Raw genomic sequence first — 24842 nt, 5'->3', positions numbered from 1 at the left:
ATTGTTTTCTCCTTAATATGCCTTTAGAGAGAAAAAAAGACTGAGAGATAGAAAATCTTTCAAAATTGATGGTAAGTTTTCATGCTCACTTTTTTTGTTTTGGATTCTTTAGGTTTTGACAATAATAAACAAAACATTAGCTCTCTTTGGACTAATATCGCATATCTCAATGACTCACAAACTTATCTTTATTGAAAAAGAGTTGCTTGATCAAAATAAGATGAAAAACTACAAACTTAAAAAAAAAAAAGATTAGGTCACCTTGAAGGACTTACAAGATGCAACAATAAGATATGAAGACTAGAGTCTAATGTATCACGGATAAATCTCAAGAATTATAGCTTTATAAGAGGATAACCAAGTTCAGTTTCTCCAACTAGGTTAGAAGTTTGAGTTAAACCATAGGACATTAAAAGCTTTTTTCAAAATCATACACTAATTCATCATTTTAAAGGTTTTGAATTCATCTAAATGGCTTTCAATGTTACACCAACAAGATTACATAGATTTTGAAATACAAAACTCATCCTTGAAAGGACAATAAGTAAGGTAACCAAATCGGTATTATAACTGATACCCCGGTTATAAGAGAATAGATGTTCTCAAAGGCACCAACATGGTTCCATTTCAACTAGATTATTTAGATCGCTTGAAAGGAATAGGTGGTCTCTTCCTGGTTGCTGCAAGTCTTATGGCCGAAAAGGACCAGTCTTTCTCCCGCTCCGTCCCCTTCCTTCTCCTCTCGCTTTTATGCTTCTGTTCTCTTTTCTTCCTCTTCTCATATCTTCGGAGCTCCGATGCTTTTGATAATACACTCGATTTGTCCGTAGAACGAGAGATTATGAAAAGGTCGAATCGCTTTTGCAATTACTCGGACGGTGTCTGGATCAAAGATGGAAAGACGAGAACGCGGTATGATGGAACTTGCAAGGAGATTTTCAAAGGATGGAATTGCATGTTGAGTGGTAAACCTAACGCCCATGATTTGGTCAAATGGCGGTGGCAGCCGAGGGACTGTGATCTTCCGCCGCTCGACCCGCTCTGGTTTCTTGAACGATTTCGAGATACTAATATTGGTAATTTCTTCATACTTTTCCTTAAAACCAATTTAAGCTAATTTCCCTGTGCTCGTTGTATATGTGGTCATGACTTTTTAAGTTTGGTTTCTTCTGTGATGTGACCTAATTTCTGTTGTAAATTACTGATGATTAAGATCCATATATTACTAAGAGGAACCCTCTTTGAACCTCAGAACTTAACCTGAAACGATGAACAAGTAGAAAAAAAAAAAGTTCCGTGTCCTTTTGCTAGTTTTATTCATTTAAGGTCTTTATTTTTTTAAGTTAGAATATGTTAAAAAACTAGGTGTTATTATATTAGATCTATTTAAGACCAAAGTTGAGAAAGAAACATTTGTATCAACTTGCAAGTTCTTCAGTTGTGCAGGATTTGTTGGTGACTCTCTTAACAGAAATATGTTCATTTCACTTGTTTGCACCTTAAAACAAGTGTCAAATGAATTTAAAAAGTGGAGACCTGCTGGAGCAGATCGAGGTTTTACTTTTCTGAAATACAACCTCACTGTTGCATACCACCGGACAAATCTTTTGGCACGTTATGGTAGGTAAGAATTGACTGAGTCATGGCTTTCAGGAAGTCTTTAATTGATTGAGTGATATAACGGTTTTGACTATATGGCTTACATTAGACTTTCAATAAATGACAAAAAGGTTTGTTTATGCCAGGAATTGAAATCAATATATTTTTATTTTACAATTGAATATTTTTAGCCTGGAAAAATCTTGAGTGAACAAATGTAATCATATTATGTTGATCTCATCCGAGGTTCTACTTATAGACCTGATGACTTCATCCAATGGATTTAACATGGTCTTTTGTTATCTCTTAGCCAAATTTCACAAATGTGCTTTAATTTAAAGTATGTGCAATGACCGTTTCAGATTACGCTGTGATGTCATTAGATGTTTAGGAGGTTGTTGAATGAGCATCCTCTTTGCAATGCACCTTTTTAGCACCAGCAGATTATAACAATGACTGTACTGTAGACATAGAGTCATCCCTCTTGTTTCTATCATATTAAGCAATTCGCATTATCTGTATATGCCGTGATAAGCTATAATAGCCTCTTGTTATGTTTTTTAGTTGGTCACCCAGCGTAGATGGTGGTGTGTTGGAATCACTTGGGTACAAACGGGGTTACAGAGTTGATGTTGATGTACCTGAACATACCTGGGCCGAGGCACCTAGCTTTCACCACATTCTCATCGTAAATACTGGACACTGGTACTCATAGTTTACTCCTTTTTTTCTCCTTTGATTACTATTAGACATATTATTTTATGAAGGACTTCAAAGCATGAATTGAATTGGAATCTTAATTTTTTATGAACATATCATTATACCTGGAGCCTTGGTACTCTTTTAATAACTGGCTCATATCTTGTTTTACTATCTTCCTTCGTTTGTTTTATTTTACACCAAAACAAACAATTGTCTGCATATTTCAACTTTTATGTTTATCAGCTTCAATTTCAACCTTTGCTAACCTTACTGCTTTTTTCTTAAATCTGCTGCTGTTTATGCTTCTGATTTTTCTTTATCAGATAACAATTTAGTTTAGAAATTCTTTGGCATTTTCACCAAGTATTAATTTTTCAATTTATGTGATTTACCTGTATCATTGGCATGGTGTTGTTGGGGTTAATAATTTTGAGATGAAAATAAAGGAAGATGCTTGTTGGGCTTTTGATGCTCAATAATGGAGAGGGCCGAAGGGTGATAGAGATTTCACAATGCAAAAGTGTCTTACGAGGATGTAACCAATTCAACAGTTAGCCATTTTGCTGACTGGCATCGTAACTAACTTCTTGTTTGTTTGTTTTTTTTATTTCCATGTTAATCAATTGCCACCATTTAAGGCAAAAAGCTAAAACATTTGCTACGTTTTTAAGTTCAGTTTCCTTACACAATGTAAGTAATTGGTAACACATTTGCAGAAGTGGAGAAATATCCAAATCTTCTACCTTATTGATGAAGTATGTGAAAGATCCTAAACATGCACACTTTTTCAATGTCATGGCTGATGCATATAGGGCGTTTAAGTGTCTGATACAGCCTGACCCAGTCTTCTACCAGGCATGCCATGTTGTTTGGTTTTTCTTAGGGGTGTAAACAGATCAGATATTGGAATTCCAGATCCGATCCGTTTTTCAGATATTCGAAATCCGAATAGCTGAGAAACTATCCGAACTCGGTTAGCAGAATCTGATCCATTCGTATGGTTTTTGGATCCAAAATCCTGTAATGAAAAGCATATGGCTCCTCGAGAAAAAAAAACTCTCAAAAGGAGAAGAGAAGATATTTGCCAAATAAATTACCAACGACAGAACTTCTATAACTAAATATTGATAAGAAATAATGTTGAAAATTATGTTGAAGAGCAGGAATGGAAGTCTCACCTGACTCTCACAATAAAAAGTTTTACAGAACTGGAATTATCATAGATGAGTTTCAGTTTAAGGTGTTTTAGTTATATTAGTCTTCTATTTATGTTCAGTTGTTTTATTATGTTAGGACTTATCTTTAAGTGTTAGACTTAAGGTGTAATTGGGATAAATATAGTGAACCATGAGCCAAGAAAGGCATGAGAGAAAAGCATATTGGCTAGTGGAGAGGCCCCAATTCTTGATGGGAAGGGACACCAAACACCTCTGACCCCCTTCTCCTCTCTATTTATCTTAATTGGATTTTACTTATTTCCTCTATTATAAATAGAAGTTCATGTACTCAAATTACATCAACTTAGTAAAGTTTTTCTTTTTTCTAGAAATTCAACATGGTATCAGAATAGGTTTTGTGAGTTGACTTGGTCAACCCATAGAGATAATGTTATCCTTTTCTGATCTATTATCTCTAGTAGTTTGGATTTGTATTCTACTTTTTTTTTTTTTCTTTCTAGTCCTAAGCACATGTTGTTTTATTGGTGTTTGCATTTCCATACTGAGTTTTTCATATTGCAAAATATATATTGACGGAAAGATCTCCGAGTTTACTCTCCAATACAAAAAGAATTTTGGCAATCGGAGTTTTTTACAAAGAGAAATCGATATTTGAAGCAGCAAATGTCAGATTGCAAGAGAGGTTCGAGCAGTAGTAGAAAGCTTCAATTTTTTAGCCTTTTTATGCCATCAAGAATGAGACTTTATATGGAGAATTATATATCAAAAGAAAGATCTATAAGTTTATGTTCTTACCTATTCAAAAATTCTCAATCTAAGTTTTCTAGAGGGAGATATCAATCTTGGAAGAGTCAGTGGTCATGCTGGCCAAAGAAAGAGTACTCAGTTCAGCCAGACTACAGTATGAAATCTATCAGATTTTTTATCTCAAAAGAAGTATATTTTATGAAGAGAAGTTATACTTTGGATGAAATGTATTGAAGTATAATTTCATAAGGAGAAAATTTTATGTCAATCTGATTTATATTTAAGGAGATATTTGCATTGGAGTTGGCAATGGTCAAGTTACATAACGAAGAGAATCAAGAGGCAATGTTGTTTTCAAGTTTTGTGTTTTTTGTTACTCGGTTGTATATCTTTTGCATCGTCAATTCCGGAAAATTTTGCTCACCCTCATGAAATTATCTTGTGGTCATACTTGGTCAATTTTTTTTTATCGCTATAGTCTCCTTCTTATTATCAAGTTGGTTATTTTTCCTTCGTTACATTCATCACTTATCCCTTTTTATCGGTTACTTTTCTCCTACCATCCTTTTTTGACTCTCGTGTACCCCTTTTATATACGTATGGGTATTTTAAGTCAATTGAAACTTTTTTATGAGTACCCTTAAGTGGGTTTTTATCGCTGTCCTTTGAGTAACTGGCATTATCCTTTTTTGTGATTATTATCACTATATTATCACCCATCTTATTTTTTGAGAGTCTGTGTCCGATAGATTTCTTATCCACGAGACACCTTGATGGAAGAGATAATAAATACAATTATGTTTTTGTTTCAGGCTGAGTTTATACTGATACATTCCAATTTGAGGGGGGAGAAGTAGATGAAGAAGTACAAAAAATCGGTATTTTATTCTACATATTTTGGTAATTTTTGTGTGACCAAAATATTCAAGAAAGGGGGAGTACAAAAGATGAAGAACTTTGCATGTATGAAGAATTACATCTGTGAAGAATTTTTTTCAGCTAAAGAAAATTGAAGATAAAAAATTCTTGTCATTGCAAGCTAAAGTTATAAACTCCACTTTGGAGGGGAGTGTTGAAAAGTTGGTATGGAAGAGTCTCGCATGATTCTCACAATAAGAAGTCGTACATAGCCAAAATTATTATAGAAGGAGGTCTCATTGAAGAGTTTCAGTTTAAAGGTGTTTTAGTTATGTTAGGACTTATCTTTAAGTGTTAGATTTTGGGTGTAATTGGGACAAGGGTAGTTTAATTGTAATTAGATTCTACTTATTTCTTCTATTATAAATAGAGGCTCATGTTTACATCAAGTTAGAGAAGTTTTTCCTTTTCTAGAAATTCAACAAATTACAAAATTTAGAGACAAATTCTGAATAATAAGCACATACCATTTTACGAGAAGATGGGTCTTTGGGCAATGTATTCGTGCAAAGGCAGATCCTACATCCTTGAGTTAGAACAAAAAGGAAGAAAACAAAATGGATGAAATAAATTTTCCTGCAAAATAGAGCATTTGGACAACAATAAAATCACAAAATATGCAAGAAAAAAAACAGTTTAGATATTCAAGGTTGAAAAATTACATGGGGAAAACAAATAGGAACGATTGAGAGTTGCAAATTGCAAAACAATCGAGAGAGCTCGATGATTGTTGTCTGCATAGGAGAATGATTGGTGGGAGATAGCGAGGCAGCGAGACATGAGAAGGCAAGATAACAAGGTGAGGGGCGTGAGGCATGAGGTGGTGAGACAACGATGTGTAGAGACGACGAGACGGCAAGATAGCGAGACGGTGAGGCGTGAGGTAGTGAGATGGCAAGACGGTGAAACGGCAAGACAGTGAGACGGCGAGGCAGATAGGTGGAGCCTGGAGTGGCGTTAGGGTTAGGTAGAGAGAAGAGAAAAAGGAGAAAAGAGGGTTAGGATTAGAGAGATTTTGTGGAATGGGGGCATTTTAGGGAAATCCAAAGAGCGGTTTCAAATCCTTATATTTACCTAATCCGAACCTCTTAATTCTGATTCTGGATCTGAAGTTTCCTATTTTCGGATTGGAAGTATCCAAGAAGGATCTAAAAGATCCAAAGTTTCAGATTTTATCTAATTTTTCGAATCCTGAACTTGAGCAAATCCAAATAAAACTCAGATCCATTTATTCCCTGAGCTTTTCTTGTACCTGATATTGACACAAAAAAACATAGTGAAAATGTAGTATCTGTGATGTGGTTGAATCTTTGCTCTGGTGATTTTGTCTTTCATTGATAGAATAGGATTGTGGGTTTGAATTTCAAAGCTCACAGGGGCTCCCCCAAAAAAAGAAAAAAAAAGGCTAAAGTAACATTCGTAATGAAAGTTGTGGGTTCCAATGTCAAACCCTATCATAGAAGCTTACAGGGACCTAAAAAAAAAAAAACTAAAGAAAGTCATTGTTGTTGGAGTAAAAAATTTTATGCATTGGAAGAAATTAAAATGATATTGTGATGAAGGAAGAGGCGCACTTTGGTAACTCTACTTGTTTCATTTGTGTGTGACATTTCATTTGTTTCAAAAATCTATAACTTCATTGTGTTTATAGGTGGCGGGCCCCATCAAAGTTTGACCCAATTCATTCACCAATGATCTTTTTCGAGGGTGGTTCCCCTGTGTTACCTCCTATATCACCTGAGTTTGGTCTAGACATGACTCTCAAATATATGGTATTCACATACCTCCTATTCCTCTTTATTCTTTTAAACGATTATTATTAAATGAAGAGTGTACTTATTTCAGCTACTGAAATGATATAAACCATATTTTTTTTATTTCTTAGTATTCATTTCCATTTTAGAAAATATGTGCTGGAATTCAAATTATTAATTTGTTTTTGATAATAAAGCATGTACTCAAATCATTTGTGTTTCCTTGATAAACAATGTGCTTAATTTTTTTGCACAAAACAAAGAGAAAAAGGGTATGTGATCAATTTCTTTTAATGTGTACAAGCTTGGTTTTACCATTGCAAATGACTGGATATCTGCTAGTGTATGAAAACCCCAAAGTTACTAATTTTACTGCTGTGTTATTCAGTTTAAGTCTAATGCCACAAAACTACAAAGCATAATTGACAGGGTTGGAATATGATTAAGTCAGCCACCAGCTTTCTACTTTAAGAAACTCCTGGTTTTCAAGTTCATATCCAAGATCTTGAATTCACAAATGTTGTCTTCTAACAAGCAGTAGCTAGCCCAGAGCTTGTAGACTCGAAAACAACCATGGACTTACCAAAATAAGTTACATCACTATAATAGAATTTTCTTAGGACTAAAATTCCCAATTACAACTGAATTGTTGCTAAATTGAAAACCTGCTACTTAGGACCAAATGTCTGCCTCTTTCCCTATAGGTTCAATTCCTTCTGATTTGTATTTACCCATTAGTCTTTGAAAAGGTAAAAGGTCATGTACTTCTCATCCTATATCACAATATATTTCTCTTAATTTTTTTGTCCTTGTCCTACATATCCTTTGCTATCTCATTATCTATGTCCACTATATCTCGTTCAATGCAGATATTATGGCATCATTAGAGTAGCAAAGTGCTATGGATGAGGAGGTGGATGCCTTCGTGTCTAGAGGGACGTCGAGTCTTTGTGACCCACCTTTAGGGGCAATTACTGTGGGATGTCGTTGGGTGTACACAATTAAGTACAAAGTTGATAGAACTATGATGAATATAAGGCCGGATTAGTGACCAAGGGCTATACATTTGGCATTGATGATTTTGATACATTTTCACCAGTTGCTCAACTAACTTCAGTTCATATTTTGTGTCAGTGGGAGTTAACAAAGGGTGACTACTATTTCAATTAGATGTAAAAAATGCATTCCTATATGGTGACTTAAAGGGTGAAATGTATATGGAGCAACCTCCGGGGTATATTACTCGAGGGGAGACAGAGAAAGTGTGCCGGTTGAAGAAAGTTATTTATGGACTTAAAAAGTCCTAGAACATGGTTGAAAAATCAGCACTGTGGTGATGAAGCTTGGTTTTATAGAAGTCGTTGTGGTCATTTTATGTTTTTGCTAAAAAGGAAGACAGTATTGTTATTTTGGTGGTATATGTTGATGATATTGTCTTATCTAGGAGTGACCTTGAAGAAATTGAGCATGTACAAATGTATTTGACCATACACTTTCAAATAAAGGATTTGAGACAATTAAAATATTTTCTTGACATTAAAGTGGCTCAAAGTAAAAAAGGGATTGTTCTCTGTTGGAGAAAGTATATTGTAGATATGTTGTAGGAGTCTAGGTCTCTTAGGTGCAAAACCAGTAGATACACTAATGGAAATTAATGCTAGCCTTCATGTCTCTCATGTGGGAAGACAAGACAAGAGTATAGATGCCATGTGAGAAATTTGATTTATGCTCCGATCACTGGGCCTGATATATCATTTGCAGTGGGAGTAGTGAGTTAATTTATGGAAAACCCAAGAATAATACACTTGGAAACTGCTCAGACGATTCAGAAGTATTTGAAATGTCCTAGAAAAAGTTTGCTATACACTTGGAATGAAAAAATTGATGTGTTGTGTTATTCTTTTAAAAAAATGTAAGATTGAGAAGAAAGAAGAAGAGAGGAGAGGAAAATAGAAAGAGAAGAAAAAAAGGGGAAGCAACCAAAAGAGGGCTGCATGAAAATCAATCTCAAAGCTCGAGCCCGATCCCCTTTATCATATCACTTAAGCAAATTTATATTAAAAGTATAATAATACCCCTAAGTATAAAAACACTATAACTCAATATATATCAGAATTCAATGGGACTTGAAACATAAATACATGATAGGTAGTCTAGCTTTCCGTAAACATATGGCACCCATATGAGATGATGAAATGACCAAAATACCCTTGTACTAGTATTCTAAGTCTACCCCTCAAGCTAGAGAGTAAATGTCAATAAGTCCCAGCTTGTCACAAAATACTAGGTGTTCACTTCTTCTAAGGTTTTTTTTATACACTTCTTCAAGTTGCTCTGAGGACTTCATGTAAGGAATGACTACTTTCCCTTGCATGGCTGCATCTCTAGTGAAATGGCAATCAACCTCTATATGTTTAGTCCTTTCATGGAATACTGGATCAGTTGTTATGAATATAGCAGCCTGATTGTCATATTTTATAACCATAGGTTTCCGAATGGGAAATCCACACTCAACAAGAATTGACTTCACACACACAAGTTCACTAATTGTGTGAGCCATTGCCATGAACTCTACCTCGGCACTAAATCTACCCACTACAGTTTGTTTCTTACTCTTCCAACTCATCAAGTTACCTCCAACAAAATAGCAGCAACCGGTGGTGGACCTCCTATACATGTTGCACCCAACATAATTTGCATCACAATATCCCAATATATCAATCTTCTCATTTTGAGTGGACTGTAAGCCTTTTTCCAGGAGCACCTTTCAAATATTTTAAAATTCTCTAAGCAGCTTCTAAATATATAAATCTTGGGTTTTCAATAAATTAACTCAGTGCTCCTACTACGAACAATATATCAAGCCTAGTGATTATAGCATAAATTAATTTCCTCACTAGGAGTCTATTATGGGTCTAGTCCTTGAGCACAAGACTATAAGAAGTATGAAGATTAACATTTTCTTTCATGGGAGTGTCTATTGGCCTAGTACCCAAGAGACTGTATTTTTGCAACATATCTACTATATACTTCCTCTGAGTGAGAACAACACATTTCTTATTTCGAGCTACTTTAATGCCAAGGAAATATTTCAACAGTCAATCATTTAGTTTGAAAATGTGTGGCCAAATACATTTTTACCTCCTTAATTCCTTCCAAGTCACTCCCAGATAAGATAATATCGGCAACATAAACTACTAAGATAAAAATACCGGTCTTATTAGCACTGGCATAATGTGAACACAATGATTTCTATGAAACCAAACAAATTTCATCACCACGGTGGTGAATTTTTCAAACTATGCTCTACAACTTTATTTAAGTCCTTAAATAGCTTTCTTTAATTGTCACACTTTTTCTCTCTCCCTAAGTAACATACCCAAGAGGTTGCTCTATATATACTTCCTCCTTTAAGTCATCGTACAAGAATGCATTTTTTGACATCTAGTTGAAATAGTGGCTACCCTTTCTCAACTGCCATTGACACCAAAATACGAATTAAACTTAGTTGAGCCATAAGCAAAATGTTTCAAACACATCAACACCTACTAATCTGGCATTATACCGATTAGAGGTCGCATAAGCTTTATACTTAATTGTGTAGTCCCAATGACAACCCACAATAGTCGCCTCGGAAGGTGGGTCACAAAGACTCCCCATGTTTGACACTAACGCATCCATCTCCTCATTCATAGCTAATTTCCACTCAGGTGAAGCAATATCATCCTACATTGACCGAGGTATAGAAGACATAAGCAACGACATAGCAAAAGATTTGTAGGATGGGGTAAAACAATCAAAGCAATCATATTGAGAAATGGGATGAGTGGTTCATGACCTTTTACCTTTCCGAATGCTAATAGGAAGATCCAAATCAAAAGAAACTAGACCTATAGGCAAAGAGGAAGATGGTTGGTTTCGAGTCGGTGAGCTTATGAGTTGGAGCGTCAATAGGCACTAGTCCAGGTAATAGACGACGAGAATGTCGAATGTATACCTAAAGTGGTAGAGAAGAATTTTTAGCTAGTGCATCCATAACAACAATGGAAAATAGGTTATCCATAGAGGGACCAGATGAGGACTAAGACTCTGTAGAAGGCACAAAGTGAGTGCTATAAAAAAATGTAACATCGAAGGACACATTCGTCTTTCTTTTAATTAAATCATAACATTTGTATTCTTTTTGTTGATGGGAATAACCTAAAAAGACACATTTAACAGCTCAGAGTGGACAGTTTATCTACAGAGCTGCTAAATAAATTGTCAAAGTATGTAGACCCAAAGAAACGAGGAACAACATCAAATAATTTAAATTGGGGTTTTAAAACCTGCATAGGAACTTATCCTTGAAAAAAACAAATGAAGGCATACAAATGGTCAAGTAACATAATGTTAACATTGTATCTGTCCAAAAAGATTTAGAGACATTCATGTGAAATAAGGTCACTTAAATAAGGTGTTTGTTTTTGTGTTCAATGACCCCATTGTGTTGTGGAGAGTATACATAGGAAGTTTGATGAGTAATACCATGTAAAGTGCAAAATGATGCAAATTTTTTATTGAGAAATTCAAGTCCATTACTAGTAAAAAAAATATTAATACGGGCACCAAATTGATATGTTATTTCATTAAAAAAGTTCACAAATAAATGGTTTGTTCTCCCACAATGGATGCACTTCTTATCCCCTCTATCATTACAACCACAGCCTTGACTAGAGGAATCTCTGCTACGACCTTTACTACTATTGCTCCCATGACCTCAGTCCTCAGGTTTAGTATAGGATGAGTTTAGGTTGAGAGAAGTTGCATCAGAAAGTTAGGTATCTTTCCCACCCTTTACTTGCCACTACACCTGTTGCGTGAATGACAATGTTAAAAGCTTGTTCAAGTGTAGTTACCGTGTTCATTTGCTAGCAGCTGTGCCCGTATAGCATCATATTAAGATTTCAGATCATCAAGGAATCTAGCCACTTGAATCTGGTTTCTCCTTTCGAATGTCATCAGCATTCGTAGTGGAAGGATGGAAAGTGCTGATTTCTTGCAACACACCCCTCATCTCTGATGTCTTTTGCTTTCCTTTTCGCTTTCAGAAATAAAAATAGAACTGGACCAATTCACATAGTTTGATCCATTCAACTTAATTGAAGTAATATGGATGGAATAAGACTCCTTACTGTCTAAGCTTTCAAACGTTTGAAGGGCAGCAAATGTTTGCTGGAATCTGCCATTTGATCCTTCAAATACACAAATGAGAAGTTACTTCAGATCCCGTTTGAAATGTTGTGTGCCGTCAATCTTGCTTTCCAGTTTTAGAACTATCTTGTGTAAGAAAACGAGATGTGACTGAAGAGCATTTGTTTTTGCAGACATTATTCATTGAGAAAAAAATGGGAGCTGATGCACCCAAATTTTTTCGTACACAATCCCCAAGACATTTTGAAGGAGGTGATTGGAATGAAGGAGGTTCATGTGAGCGCCTTCAGCCATTTTCATCAGAGCAGGTACAACCTTATTCTGTTATTCTCTACTTTTATAGGATATCTGAACGGTTACATTTTGGCTTCTTAATAAATGTCGTTTTGGTTTGCAGGTTGAAAACTTGTATTCTCTAAAGAGAAACGGGACAAATTTGGAGGCACGGCAGTTGAACCAGCATGTGTACAAGGCTTTGAAAAGCTCCACGTTTGGCATTTTGGACATTACACGCATGAGTGAGTTTAGGGCAGACGCTCATCCATCGACTGCCGGTGGCAAGAAACACGAGGACTGCATGCATTGGTGCCTGCCAGGAATTACAGATACTTGGAACGATTTGCTTGTTGCTTACCTAAAAGGCTTGTAGATTTTTCCACTAATTTGTTTTTCTTCTTTCTTCTTCTTCGTCTTATTATTATTTGCCCATCAACTGCCTAAGTGTTTGACGGTCTCGCCTTTGTCTTTATTTTCCCTTCAATCATGAGTATCCTTTAGCACAACGTGAAATTGAATGACAATAGCCTGCGCCTTTAGTGCCCTTTCCAGACATGATGGAAATCTGGTTTCAATTAAAAAAAAAAAAATCAGGGAATATTAGCCATGCCCCATTATTTCCTTTTTGAAATATCTTTTCCGTTTGAAATTTATATTTTAAGAAAAGTTAGAAATATTTTTCTTAGGATATACATTTTCAAAAAGCCTCTAAATAAAATCTTATTAGCCATATTAGAAAATTATATGGAAATTTTTTAAAAAAATTGGAAAAATTAAATGGATATATTATGTTTTTTAGGGAAATAAATAAAAAGTGGTATCAGTCTTATATGTTATTATATTTATTCAATAATTTTTTAGTAAAATAAAATATTTAAATTTAAATTTAAGACCTTTTTTATCTAAAAACAAATTAGTATGTTAAATCAACTTTTCAATTTTCAAAAAATAGTGGCGAATGTTAAAGGTTTTTGAAAATAAAATGGACGCGCATGGGACTAAAAGCATGTTTTTTTTAGCTTGGGCTCCATTTGTTTAGTCCCACATTACTAAAAGTAACGGGGACTTCTTGATTTAAATACAACTACTCAAAGTTTTCGAGTTCAAGTGCGGCTCACACGTGTGCACGTGTGAGCACATCTGTTCGCACGTGGGGCAAAGCAGGATGGTTTTTTTTTATCGGAGCAATCCTACGGTTGGTATTTTCATCCACAAATTGGCAGTTCAGAAACAAAAATGGCAAAAATCGATGACGAATTGTAATAAGTTTATCGAAGATATCTAAATTTTCCCTAAAAATACCCCCTCTTGAGCCCGGAGAAGAAGGCTGGTCTTTCCCTCTCGCGCAGGTCAATTTTTTTTTCTTCTTCTTCATGTATAGTTAGACAATGGTCACAAGGCCTTTTTATCGGAAGATTCGTAGTGGCAGGTGGGAGGAGGGCAGTTAATTTTTCCCTTTCTTGCCGCATCTTCTTTGTCTGCCATTGGAAGATTTTTTATTTTTTTTAGTATATTTTGTTTTTTTTTTAAGTAGGCACACCAGAGAGCGGAAGGTGGTGGTACTTGTCCTCCTCGCGGAAGGTGGTGGTACTTGTCCTCCTCTCGCTGCTCCACGACGGAAAATTGTAAATGGGATCGCGTGCCACTGAAGCTGCGTTTTTTATTTGCTTACTTTCGTTTTTCGATAACCGGATTGCTTCCCCATTCGTCCTCCATAGTCCACAGTCCACTGATTTCGTCGGGGACAAGTAAGATCCACGGGATAAAAAAAAAATCTAGAATTTTTTATTAAAAAATAATATAATTTTCTAAATAAGATTTTCCTGTCAAGATGGGCAAGAAAACTGTATAGAAATTTTTTGAATAAGTACTTGATAGTTGATATTATAATACTTTTAGCATGAGACAATTTTCATAGTAATTTTGTGTTTGATATTTTATTTTATTAAAAATTTATTGATAAGTATAGTAATATATTAGATTGATTATTAATTTTTATTTATTTCCTTAGAATAGGCAATAAGAGGTCCATTTAACTTTCCTACGAAAATTTAAAATATTTCTTGTAATTTTCTAGTAAGTCACTAAGGAGGTCATAGTAAATTTATGGCTAGATTCAAAATTTACAAAATAAGCTAGACAATATTTGGGGTAAAAAAAAAATATTGGTGCATTCTAATCCATTACTGAGATTCAATCCCGAACCTACCCTATCATTCTTTTTTTTAAAATGTATGCATAATTTTATATATAATTTATTTGACATATATTTTATGTAGAGCATTAAATGTAGGTTAAGCTCGAACTCGGCTAGAGCTCGGGCTGGAACTCGATTAAAATTATTAGGCTTGAGCTTCATTACAATTTTAGGCTCGGGTCGGTTCAAGCTCAAGTTAGAAATATTTAAATCAAGCTCGGCTTGAACATAGGAAGGTTCAGACTCAATTGGATTTGATGCCACCATTATGCCCAATTTTATGTAAAATGTATGCATAATTTTATATACAATTTATTTGACATGTACTTTTTGAAAAATTTTAAATGTATGTTGGAGCTCGAACTCGAGACATGTATTTTTTGAAATTTTTTAAATGAATGTTGAAGCTCAAACTCGGCTCGAACATAGGCAGGTTCGGGTTTGGCTCGACTCAATGCCACCCCTACTCAAGATGGCGATGCAGAGAGAGAACTCAAAAAATGGTCAAATGTGTGTACAACTAGAATATGACAAAAAAAATTAAGCAATAATATGAGAAAAGAAAAAAATGATAGGTTTTTTTAATCCTAAAAAACCATATATGTCATCCTGAAAATCAATGTTCTGATTCTATGTTGATTTTTAAAACTCCATGGATAAAAGGGGAGACGACATGTTGGAGAGAAAATAGGAAGAAGAAAGAGGTTATGGACTAATGTCCTAACCCTCTCCGCTGAGCTCAATTTATAGATGAATAATATTATAATATTATAATATAATAATACCCCTAAAACTTAAATTAATTACATAAATACCATCTTTATGAAATGACTATTTATTTACCATCATGCCACCTTTGTGTGGACCTTCTCCTTTGTCTGGACGCTTGAACCCATTTTCTAACTCCCTTGGACGTGTTGGTTTGGGCCCATCTTCCAACAATTTGAGTCACCATCAATAGCGATCCAACCTATCTGACTGGAACTCTCAAGACAAGGTTCAATGGGAATAACAAGCTGAATGAGTGACTCGTAGGAGCACCAAATTAAAGAGAATTTTATTCATATCCCATCTCTATGAAGTAGGTATTCAATTGCACTATATATGAGGTTAGTGTATTATCTTAATGATATTGAAGCTATAGTAGCAAGGTATAAAGATACAGTATATCTTTGGATATATCACCGATATGAGTGTGTGACTGTGTAGTCGCAATCTAGCAATCTAACAGAGAATTAAAGTTTGTTCTCTAAGAGGCACTCACAATACAAAATACTTGTATATAGCCATAACATGTTATCCAATATAACTCACATGCAGGATTAGTTGTTTGTTATTCTCAAAGCCTTTACATAAATAAGTTTTATTTCAAGGTTTTTTCACTTAGGACTTGTGTGGGTGGCAAATTTCCAACTAGACCCAAGTTCAAGTCCCAAAGATACCTGTCGTCAAAAGCTATAGTGTATTGATTGTCAAATCTAATCGTATCTTGTTTTTCAATTTTCAAAAAATAGTGGGGAATGTTAGGGTCACAAGGCCTTTTTATCGGAAGATTCGTAGTGGCAGGTGGGAGGAGGGCAGTTAATTTTTCCCTTTCTTGCCGCATCTTCTTTGTCTGCCATTGGTAGATTTTCTCTTTTTTTTTTAAGTATGTTTTGTTTTTCTTTGAAGTAGGCACACCAGAGAGCGGAAGAAGGTTGTAACTGTCCTCTCTCTGCTCCATGACGGAAAACTGTAAATGGGATCGCGTGCCACTGAAGCTGCGTTTTTTATTTGCTTACTTTCGTTTTCCGATAACCGGATTGCTTCCCCATTCGTCCTCCATAGTCCACAGTCCACACACTGATTTCGTTAGGGACAAGGAAGGTTCAGGAGATAACATATAAAAAACGAAGCTTCGATGGAAATCCACAAGTCATCGGTTGATTCAAAGTCCAAGCTTTCGCTTCCAGGTAAAGAAAATGTGGTAATTTATTTATCAAATCTGAAGTGATAATCCGGTTTACCATTTCTGCAACTCAAATTGCGGCCTGCAGGCGGAGAAAATCTAGTTTACTTACCGTTACTAAAGAATGATATGGGAAAGACGGTCGCAGTTTCTCCCCCACCGAAAGTCTCTATCGGAGTTAGAAGTTCAAAGCAAGCGATTCAGATTATCCAATCAAGTTCAAGCAGAAAGTGGAATCAGCCGACCGCTTCTAATGGAAGTTATGGATCTGTATAGGGTTTACAAAAGTTGAACTAAAACAATGGAACGGGAATCCCGATTGCGTAAAAAATGGTTTTTTATTTTTTAAATATGCAGGTAGGACGGAAATGGCGGTTGCCCAACGTCAGCGTGCTACTGTTTGACCTTCCAGACAGCTAAGTCAAAGTTTCCTGTAGCTTTCAGTATTTCTCCTGTATTTTAAAGGTATTTATTTAAATTATTATTTTTATAATTCGTTATAAAAAATTAATAACGTAAGCAAATATTTTATATACGATTTATTTAACAAAAAAATTTATTTAGTGCGAAACACGATAAAAAGATACACGCTTCCGTCTTATCAATATAAAGATTATCATTGTGATCCGTGAAAGTGACGCCCCAAATCACCATCCATCCACCTAATCCTATCATCTCCACCCTACACGTATTCGCAAAGTCAAGGGCAGAATCGTTAAATATCCTTGAAACAAGGGCAGTTTGGTCCTCAGAGGAACGAAGGCGAGCCATCGGTGCTCGCGGAAGGAAAGGCCCAAAAAGCGGGTGACCGTAGCGCGGTAAAAACGCCATCTGTCAGAGACGTTTGTGACTCGAGTCACATTCTCCTGGGTCCAAAAGGGAAGATCCTCCCGAATATGCTTCCGAAATTCTAGATTTTCTTCTCTATTATAAAAACATTTATCCGGATAATCGACGTCTCTCCCGCCCATACGCCTCTTACCCCTATATAATCTACCCTCTTCGTCTTCGTCGCCTGCTACTTTTACAGTTCTTCTTCCTTTTTTGTCTGAAAAGCCTAGCTCTAGTAGGCATGGAGGCTACTGGTAATCTCGTTGAGATGACTTCCCCGTACACGGATGTGAAAATGCTGTTGGACAAGCTGCAAACGTTTAAGATCCAAGGCAGGGATAAAGGCGGAAGAAAGATTTTGAGGATTGTTGGGAAATTCTTTCCAGGTAATTCTAGAGTATCATCCTCTTGTATTTTTCTTTATTTGATCCTGCGATGTCACTGTTACGAGAAGTGCATTCTTTGAATTACAAGAAAAATACTCGGCCGATCAGGTGTGTCGATGAGGCTTGGTGATTCATCTTTACTGACGGATCTATTTCTGGTTTTACAGCTCGAGCTTTGAATGCTGAGGCGTTGAAAAAGTATTTGGAAGAAAGGATTTTTCCGGCGCTGGGCGAACGCCCCTTCTGCGTCGTCTACGTGCACACGCACGTGCAGAGGAGCGAGAACTTTCCCGGATTCTCGACCATCCGGTCGATCTATGAGGCTCTGCCGGTAGCCGTCAAGGACAACCTCGAGGCCGTTTATTTCGTTCACCCTGGTCTCCAGTCCCGCCTCTTCTTCGCTACCTTTGGTCGCCTCCTCTTCAGCGCAGGGTAAAATTTTTAAAACCTAAAAACAGATTTTATTTATTTTAATAGTTAATTTATGTATCCGGACATTCCGGACCCTGGGGCGCGCCCTTTCATCTCGTGTATGTTCACGTTTGGAAGACCTCCCCGAGGTCGAGGTTTGATTTGAATTGGAAGATTAAAGCATGCGCCCGGGTGTGCAGGCTGTACGGGAAGCTGCGCTACGTAAACAGGCTGGAGTTTCTGTGGGGCAACATAAGGAGAGGGGAGGTGGAGATGCCGGAGTTCGTGTATGACCACGACGAGGAGCTGGAGTACCGGCCGCTGATGGACTACGGTTTAGAAAGCGACCACCACAGGCCGTACGATGCTCCGGCCATGGACTCCGCCGCTTCCATGTACTCCCTCAGGTGCATCTCCTAGCAGAAGATTGGTAGAAACGCTAGCTATTTCGCAGTTGGGTAATCTTTTGTTTTTCTTTTTTTATTCCACCTAGGAGAAGAGGAAATTGTAAATTCTGTAAATAGTTTAAGCCAGCGGCCGGAGGCCAGAGAAAATCTGGTGGTTTTGGAGCTTCGAACTTGCTTCTTTGGTGTAGGAACTTAGAAGAGACGAAACTGGAAAGCGACCCTCGAGCAGACGACTCAGTAAGGGGGTACCCCACCCGGAGAGTAGAAGGAGTAAGGGATTAATATTCTAAACTTGGAGGAACCGGTAGTGGTACTATTACCAGTTAAAATATAGCCCGTGACTGATGAGGCTGAAGACCTTATTCGTCCTTAGCATTAAGATTTTGGTTAGTCAGAAAAGATGGGGGGGGGGGGGCACGACAAACACTCTTGACCGTTTCTGTCAAATCTCTAAGAATTGGGTTTGAAAGCCAAAGAAAATTAGATCACTCTCTTTATTCACGCAATATAATAATAGAAAAGAAAGTTAAAAGGTAACCAGATGAAAAAGCTCTTCATTGACCGGACCCGTAACCACCATTTTCATGATTCAAATTGATAATGGGTTCTTATAACAACAAGAAATAACGTAAAGTGGGTATAAGAATAATTGGTGGAATACAACTTTTGAGTGATTGTCAATCATCTTATATTCCAATTTCCATCACTTCATTAAAAAAATAGAAATTAGCCAGTATACCAATGATACAATAATATAAATGATTAAAAGTTATCAATACTATTCATTGGTGATTATTATGTCTCTCTGTGAAACAGGTTATACGCTTTGTTCTTGCTATATTTATTTATTTATATCATTTATGGGGGAGATTTTAATCCCTTGTTTGAAAACAAGGATATGATTGCTAAGAGGACTTGATGGAAGTGACAACTAAGGGCATGTTATTGAGCCTCTCGGTCAGATGATATTGTCATTTGAGGCAGATGCGTTAGTGCAAACGGGTAGCAGCTCAAGTGGATGAACGGATTTATGCACTTGAACTTACCAATGAGTAAAGTGGATGAATCAGGATTTCCACTAAAAGCCTGACTCATCTACTTAACTCGTGTCTGGGCTCACAAAAGTGGATCTCGTTCTCCTCTCAGTACTCTTAACTCCCTCTCTCGTTTATTATTAATTCAGTTCATTATCAAATATTTTTGTTTAATTATTTACTTTTTTTATAATTAATTAAACTATTAACTTTAAAATTTTTAGAAATATATTATAAATTTTACTATGCAAAAAACTATCTTGTGTTATTAATAAAATATTTTATTTATTTATTTATTTATTAGTTTTATTATTATATTAAATTAGTGATTTAGGAGTAGTAATTAAAATATTGTTAAAGTCAGCATTTGATAGAGTATTTTAGTTTAATTATTTTTAATTTTTTAGAGATATATTATTAATTTATATTACTTACAAATCTATCTTATGATATTATTAAAAAATTTATTAAGTATATATATTATTTTATTATTATATTAAATTAGTGATTTAAGAGTAGTAATTAAAATATTGTTAAAGTAAGCAATCGATCAAGTATTTTTGTTTAATTATTCTATTTTTATTATTAATTTAAACTACTAAAAATCTATCTTATGTTATTAATAAAATATTTTATTTATTTATAATTTTTATTTACTATATTAAATTATTGATTTACGTGTGGTAATTAAAATATTGTTAAAGTAAACAATTGATTATTCTATTTTTATCATTATTTAAACTAGTAATTTTTAATTTTTTAGAAATATACTATTAATTTATACTAAATAAATATATATCTTATGTTATTAATAAAATTATTGATTGATATATTTATTTATTATTTTTATTAATATATTAAATTAATGATTTAAGAGTGGTAATTAAAATATTGTTAAAGTAAGCAATTGATCAAGAATTTTTGTTTAGTTATTTTATTTTTATCACTAATTAAACTAATAATTTTTAATTTTGTGAAGATATATTATTAATTTATACTACTCAAAATATATCTTATGTTAATATTAAAATATTTTATTTATTTATTTATTATAATCATTAATATTATTTTTTATCTATTTTTATAATTAATTAGTGCACAAGTTAATTGTCACACATAATTATTGTATTAATTTAGACTAAACTACGATCTATCTTAATTTATTAATAAAATATCTTATTTAATTAATTATTATATTAATATATCTTAATACTATATTAAATTAGGATAGTAACCATGTTTGTATTGGTTAATTATTTGTGTAGGTATATGATTTATTTAGGTATGTTACAAAAAGTAACTCAATCTCTTGTTTACACTACATTTTTTAGTTTGGGCATTGACACAAGAAAGTGTTTTCCTAAGCACACTAGTTCATTTATTTTTACTTTCACTGTCACTTACACTACATCCTTAAGATGATCTGTTTCTCTCAATGTTAACAAATCTTCCAAATACATCAACCCCCGTGTATAGTTGTTCTCAATAATTTGTGTCATTTGAATAGGTAAGCCACTCCATTAGCGTTCTTCTACCACTATTACTTCCTTCCAAGATCAGTTTGTCGTAAAAAAAATTACAACACCATACTATTGCACGACATTCGGTATATGCCACATTTGTGGCTCCATAAACTAAAACAATCTTTTTTTATACTCTTTTATCTTTACTATTCATCCTTTAGCAAATGAAAGAACAAAATACGATCATGCATTAGAAAAAGGTACCTTGGAAAGTAAAATATCTAATAATACATTCCTTTCTTTCTTCAGTTATGATGACTATGACTTCCTAAGCCAAGTCCAATAATACAAAAGAAACCGAATACAATACATTCATTTCATCTAATAATATAGAAGTCTCTCTTTCTCTTGACAAGTCATAATCTTTTCGTTTCTTTTTTGTAAAACGTTTTTTATTTGGTTCTCCTGTACTAGAAAAGGAAATTCTACTCCTCTCTAAGACTGTTGCAAGTAGACTAAAATGTTTTGAAGTGAAGAATACTACTCCAGTGAGTGAATAATGGATGTGTTTCACTCAAACACCTGGTGCACTTGTTGTCCCAAGGCATAATTTTTGTCCCAATGCCATAAAGGAGCCCAAAATGCTCTCCTTGCAATAAGCATTGAAGCCTTTGTAGCAATAGCAGCCATGCAAGCCCAAAGTCACTACATTCCTACTCAGAATAACATTAGGCACTTCTCACTCTAATGGCATCTAAAATAGTGCCAAATTCGTAGTAAACATATACATTATGTAGTAGAACATTGTTCCAGCAATAGGCCCCATTATATAGATTGGAATATTGAAATTTACTTGAAACATGACTCAGTAATCAACTCATTAATCATGTAATAGTTCTAATCAACTCAGTAACCATATAATAGTTCTACCTTACTTGAAACACCAGAAGATACTGATCCATGCAGTTTAGACCAAAACAACCCAAGGGGGCAGATGTATTTCAGTGAATCGGATGGAGCCTATAAGGATCGAGGAATCATGGGCATTGAGCTTCTCCTCTGAAGCTATCGAACCAAAGTAGATCATGCTCATGCACCACCCGTTCCGACATACAAGCTTAGCACCAAGCTGGAACCTTAATAAAAATAATACCCAATTGAGCCTAACATTGAGACTCAATACAACACCTAATAGTACCTACTCAATGGATGACTAGTGTTTTATGCAAAGAAAATCTAAAGTGGCTTTCCTGGGAAATCTGATTCAAGAATTCCATTTTCTACCAAGGAATTCTTTCTCCTTGGTTCCAAGTTTTAACGAAGAATTTCAAAGGAAAGAAAATCTTGTACTTTGTACTAGTGTCTCTTGCTAGGCTATTTCACTAAGAGATGTTCCATCAACTCATCATGTTACCGTATAGTCTAAACACAAAAAAATACTGAAATTCTAAAAAGCTTTGTACCAATGCAATCCAAATTGATCACTTAACCAAAATCAGAAGCATTAGTATGTGATAAGTAACACAAAACTCTCTCTCGTTCTATAATATAGAACCACAATTTCACCTAGTGAAGCTCTCCTAGCTACATTATAAATAGTAACCATAAGAAACCAAAATCAGAAGCATTAGTATGTGATAAGTAACACAAAACTCTCTCTCTCTCTCTCTCTCTCTCTCTCTCTATGAAAAACTGATGTAGAACACTAAAGATTTACAGTTAAGAATTGCCTAATGTATAGAGTATTGCATCTTTCTGTCTTTGTGGCTTGCATATGAAGCTTCCCTTCCAATGATATCTCAGTAATTTTTCTCTCATTCCACCCAATGACTTAGCCAGTCTATTGAACAAAGGCAAGAAATGTGCCATTTTCTTAATTAGGATGCCAAGTTCCAATCATCCAGAGTGCACAATGGTTTCATAGAGCCCTGAAATCGCAAGATTCATGGGGAGCTCAAGTGGAGTTTGGCAGGAAAAAAAATCAAAACACATTTTCAAAGTTTTTTGGTTGGAAGTGTTATGGGAAGCTCAAACAACCAAACTCAATCAAACAACCACAAACTTGTTATGGGAAACTCAAAAAACCAAGCTCAATCAAACAACCACAAACTTGTTATGAGAAGCTCAAACAACCACAACACAAGATTTACGTGGAAAAACCCTTTAGTGTGAAGGGTTTTTCCACAGGGCAAATCCGAATAATCTTCCACTATTAACAATGGGCTTACAATATCAATTTCTCTCAAGTTTGCCCAAACTTGAGGTTTACAAAATCATGAGAGAAAAATAATTTTCTAATTCAAACTCATTCATAAGAATTGAGAGATAACCAAATAAACAAAGGTTAGAGATCACCGGATATGGAGATTTCACCAAAAATAAGGATCTAGAGAAACACCAACTTTGGAGAAGATTTGGAGAACCTTCTTTCTTTCCTTCCTTTCTTTTCTCCTCTTCTTCTTCTCTCGGTCGAACGTCTTCGCATTCTGTTTCTCTCTCGGCTTCTGCGTGTTCCCCCTTTATAGGTTTTTGTGAGACTTTATTCTATCTCTCTTTCACATATGAGAGATTGAGTGGTGGGGCCCACTCATGGGCTGGACCCTACCTACTAAAAACAACAATCTCCCCCTCCAGACCATGAGGAGGGCTCATCACAATCTTCCATACCGGCTAGACTTGTGCATAACTCATGTTTTTCCTTAGTCACCATTTTTGTCATCATATCAGATGGGTTTTTATCAGTGTGGATCTTCACAAGAGATAACATATCATTTTCCAACACATCTCTAATCCAGTGATACCTCAAATCAATATGTTTTGTCCTACTATGAAAAGTAGCATTCTTACTCAAGTCCAAAGCATTTTGACTATCACAATGAATTGCATACCTCTTTTGTTTGAAGCCTATCTCACCCATCAACCTTTTCAACCACAATATTTCTTTCTAGCTTCACTTGCTGCAATGTATTCAGCCTCTGTTGTAGAAAGAACAATGCATTTTTGAAGTTTAGATTGCCAAGAGATGGTTCCCCCTGCAAAAGTGAATAAGTAACCTGACATAGACTTTCTCCCAGCTATGTCACCTGCCCAATCTGCATCTGTAAAACCTTCTAATATAAGTTTTGAACCACCAAAACACAACCACAATTTGCTAGACCCTTTGAGGTACTTGAGAATCCACTTAACAGCAACCCAATGTTCTTTCCCTGCATTTGCAAGAAATCTACTCACAACACCAACTGCAAAAGCAATGTCTAGTCTAGTACATACCATAGCATACATTAAACTTCCTACTGCTAAGGAGTAGGGAATCTTCTCCATGACTTCCTTTTCCTTCTCAATTAAAGTACACTGTTGGGAGTTTAATTTGAAATGATTTGCAAGTGGTGTATTTACCGGTTTTGCATATTTCATGTTGAGCCTCTCAAGAATCTTCTCAATGTACTTTTGTTGTGACAACCAAATTTTCTTCTTCCTTCTATCACGAGAAATCATCATGCCCAAAATTTGTTTGGCTGCACCTAAGTCCTTCATATCAAAGGACTTGTTGAGAACCTTTTTCAACCTGTCAATCAAATTCATATCTTGCCCAAAAATTAGCATATCATACACATACAACAAAAGAAATATAAAACAACCATTTGGGAACCTTTTATAGTAAACGCAACGATCTGTAGATGTCCTCTTGTAGCTTTGACCCATTATAAAGGAGTCAAACTTTTTATACCATTGTCTTGGGGCTTGTTTCAACCCATAAAGCCTCTTTTTCAACTTACAAACCATATGTTCTCTCCCTTT

At 35.2% G+C, this 24842-nt stretch overlaps 2 protein-coding genes across 2 annotated transcripts; both read left to right on the top strand.

Moving 5' to 3' along the window:
- The first annotated feature begins 637 nt into the window (after nt 1-637).
- LOC137944074 (protein trichome birefringence-like 13) lies at nt 638-12873 on the top strand. The gene is made up of 6 exons (XM_068789587.1): nt 638-1076; nt 1447-1624; nt 2164-2304; nt 6796-6916; nt 12265-12399; nt 12489-12873. The coding sequence occupies exons 1-6, from the start codon at nt 692-694 to the stop codon at nt 12738-12740; spliced, it is 1212 nt and encodes a 403-aa protein (XP_068645688.1). The 5' UTR covers nt 638-691; the 3' UTR covers nt 12741-12873.
- A 4615-nt stretch (nt 12874-17488) lies between these two features.
- Nucleotides 17489-18717, top strand: LOC137944397 (uncharacterized). The gene is made up of 3 exons (XM_068790072.1): nt 17489-17729; nt 17897-18161; nt 18341-18717. Exons 1-3 carry the CDS (start codon nt 17585-17587, stop codon nt 18558-18560), a joined length of 630 nt encoding a protein of 209 aa, XP_068646173.1. The 5' UTR covers nt 17489-17584; the 3' UTR covers nt 18561-18717.
- Nucleotides 18718-24842: the final 6125 nt, after the last annotated feature.

This window comes from Aristolochia californica, unplaced genomic scaffold, assembly GCF_029961685.1.
Source record: "Aristolochia californica isolate CCGP_79_NKW_82.1479 unplaced genomic scaffold, dmAriCali1.0.hap1 SCAF_11, whole genome shotgun sequence".
NCBI lineage: Eukaryota > Viridiplantae > Streptophyta > Magnoliopsida > Piperales > Aristolochiaceae > Aristolochia > Aristolochia californica.
The sequence above is the reverse complement of the archived record's forward strand: the minus strand, read 5'-3'. Positions and strand labels throughout refer to the sequence as shown.